This window comes from Salvia miltiorrhiza, chromosome 7 (assembly GCF_028751815.1).
Source record: "Salvia miltiorrhiza cultivar Shanhuang (shh) chromosome 7, IMPLAD_Smil_shh, whole genome shotgun sequence".
Lineage (NCBI taxonomy): Eukaryota > Viridiplantae > Streptophyta > Magnoliopsida > Lamiales > Lamiaceae > Salvia > Salvia miltiorrhiza.
The window spans coordinates 47,261,770-47,263,526 of NC_080393.1; the positions used below are offsets into that span (position 1 = coordinate 47,261,770).

General features: G+C 43.0%; 1 protein-coding gene across 1 annotated transcript; it reads left to right on the forward strand.

Moving 5' to 3' along the window:
• On the forward strand, window positions 1-366 carry LOC130994302 (uncharacterized). Its single transcript, XM_057919348.1, has one exon. The coding sequence runs from the start codon at window positions 1-3 to the stop codon at window positions 364-366; it is 366 nt and encodes a 121-aa protein (XP_057775331.1).
• The last annotated feature ends 1,391 nt before the right edge of the window (window positions 367-1,757 follow it).

Sequence of the window (1,757 nt, forward strand, 5' to 3'; positions counted from 1 at the left end):
ATGCGTCTTGATGATGCATTATGGGCATATATGACAGCCTACAAAACACTATTTGGGATGTCACCTGACTCACCTTATCGGATGCTTTTTGGCAAAATGTGTCATCGGCCTGTAAAGCTTGAGCACAAGGCTTTATGGGCAGTTAACAAGATAAATTTCTATTGGGATAAAGTTGGGCAAGCAAGGAAGCTAGAGATCCAAGAATTTGAGAAAAATAGGCGAGAGGCCTATGACAATGTTGTTTTCTACAAAGAGAAGATGAAGAAAGCCCAAGATGCTATTACACAGAAAGAGCAGTTTGATTATGGGCAACAAGTGTTGTACCAGACACACTTCAAATTTTTCAAAGGGAAGCTGGGGACCTAATGGGCAGGACCTTTCGAAGTTCAAGCTCAATATCCAAATGGAGCCGTGGAGGTGAAAAATCCAAATACAAGCAAGACGTTCAAAGTCAATGAGCAGAGATCGAAAGCGGATTATGAGCATAATACCGATGATGTGGAGGAGTTACACAAACTCCTCACCAATGAGGATTTTTAAATGAGGTAATAACGTCATGCCCATGACAATAACTAGAGCACTGGCCACGACATAACCTAGTATAATTTCTTTTTATAGTTAGTTCTTTTGGTTTCGTCTTATATATTCTTGTTTTAGCCATAACCATGTGTCAGAGTTTTTCCTTGTAAAGTGTGTTTTATCGTGTTGTGCAGAAGTGTTTAGGGTAGAAGATCATCACAGAACAGGCTGTAGAAAAGGAGATTCACTTTATGGGTAGAATGGTTTTTTCATGGGCTAGAGTATTGATAACCGACTAACGATCGTTGTCACATCAACAAACGATTGTCAAGGTAATCAACACCCTGTAACCATCGAAAACCACTACTTCTCCCACCCTACTCTCTTTATAAATCCCCAATAGAAAACTACCACTACCATCACTATGGTTTCCACACCCCAAAAACAAGCTCCTCCTCATTCTCTCTGGCACTAAGATCGGTCTCACCGGATAATGGCCACCCAAAGCCAAGACCAAAATCAAAGAAAAATCCAGACACATCCCTACCATGGAGAGTACTTTCTTCACTATGGAGATCTACAACCCCTTGCTCCTTGACTAAGAAACGCCTCACGATGGCGAAATGGAAGGGGTGCAGCAAGAGCAGCCGACTATGCGAGCAAAGGCACAGTCGAAGAAGATAAATTTTCCTAAATCAAGTTGTTGGTGAAGGAATCTAAAAGGCAAGCCGCAAAGTCTTCCTCGGCAGAGAAAAATGAACCTTTCGGTTCAGTGGCCTATGCAAGCAACAAGGAATCCAATGCAGAGGATGAGATGAAAAAGAAGAAAGTGATGACCCCACTCCCATCAAGATGATCAAAGGTCAGCCTTCATCATCGGCAAAACTGAAGTTGAAGCCGCAAGCTGGTATTTCCCAGAAAGGTATTGTTGTAAATATCTCACTCCCCGTCTTTTGCCCGTGCGTAGACAAGGAAGCCCAGGACTATTTTGATGCCATCAATTGGGCACCCTTCTTGGACTAGGTGGGTAAAGCATATGAGGAAGTGGTAAAGAAGGTTTTCCAGCACATCAAACTGGAGATTGATCTGACTTGTGGCCCTCTGGGTATAAGTTTCAACATGAAAGGGGAAAGAAAGGATGGGGGTAGCCTTGAATGATTTGAACCGGATCCTGGGCATGCTGGAGCTTAGGACAACTGTAGAAGAAGGAGTACATGAAAGCCCATAAGGGCATTGCC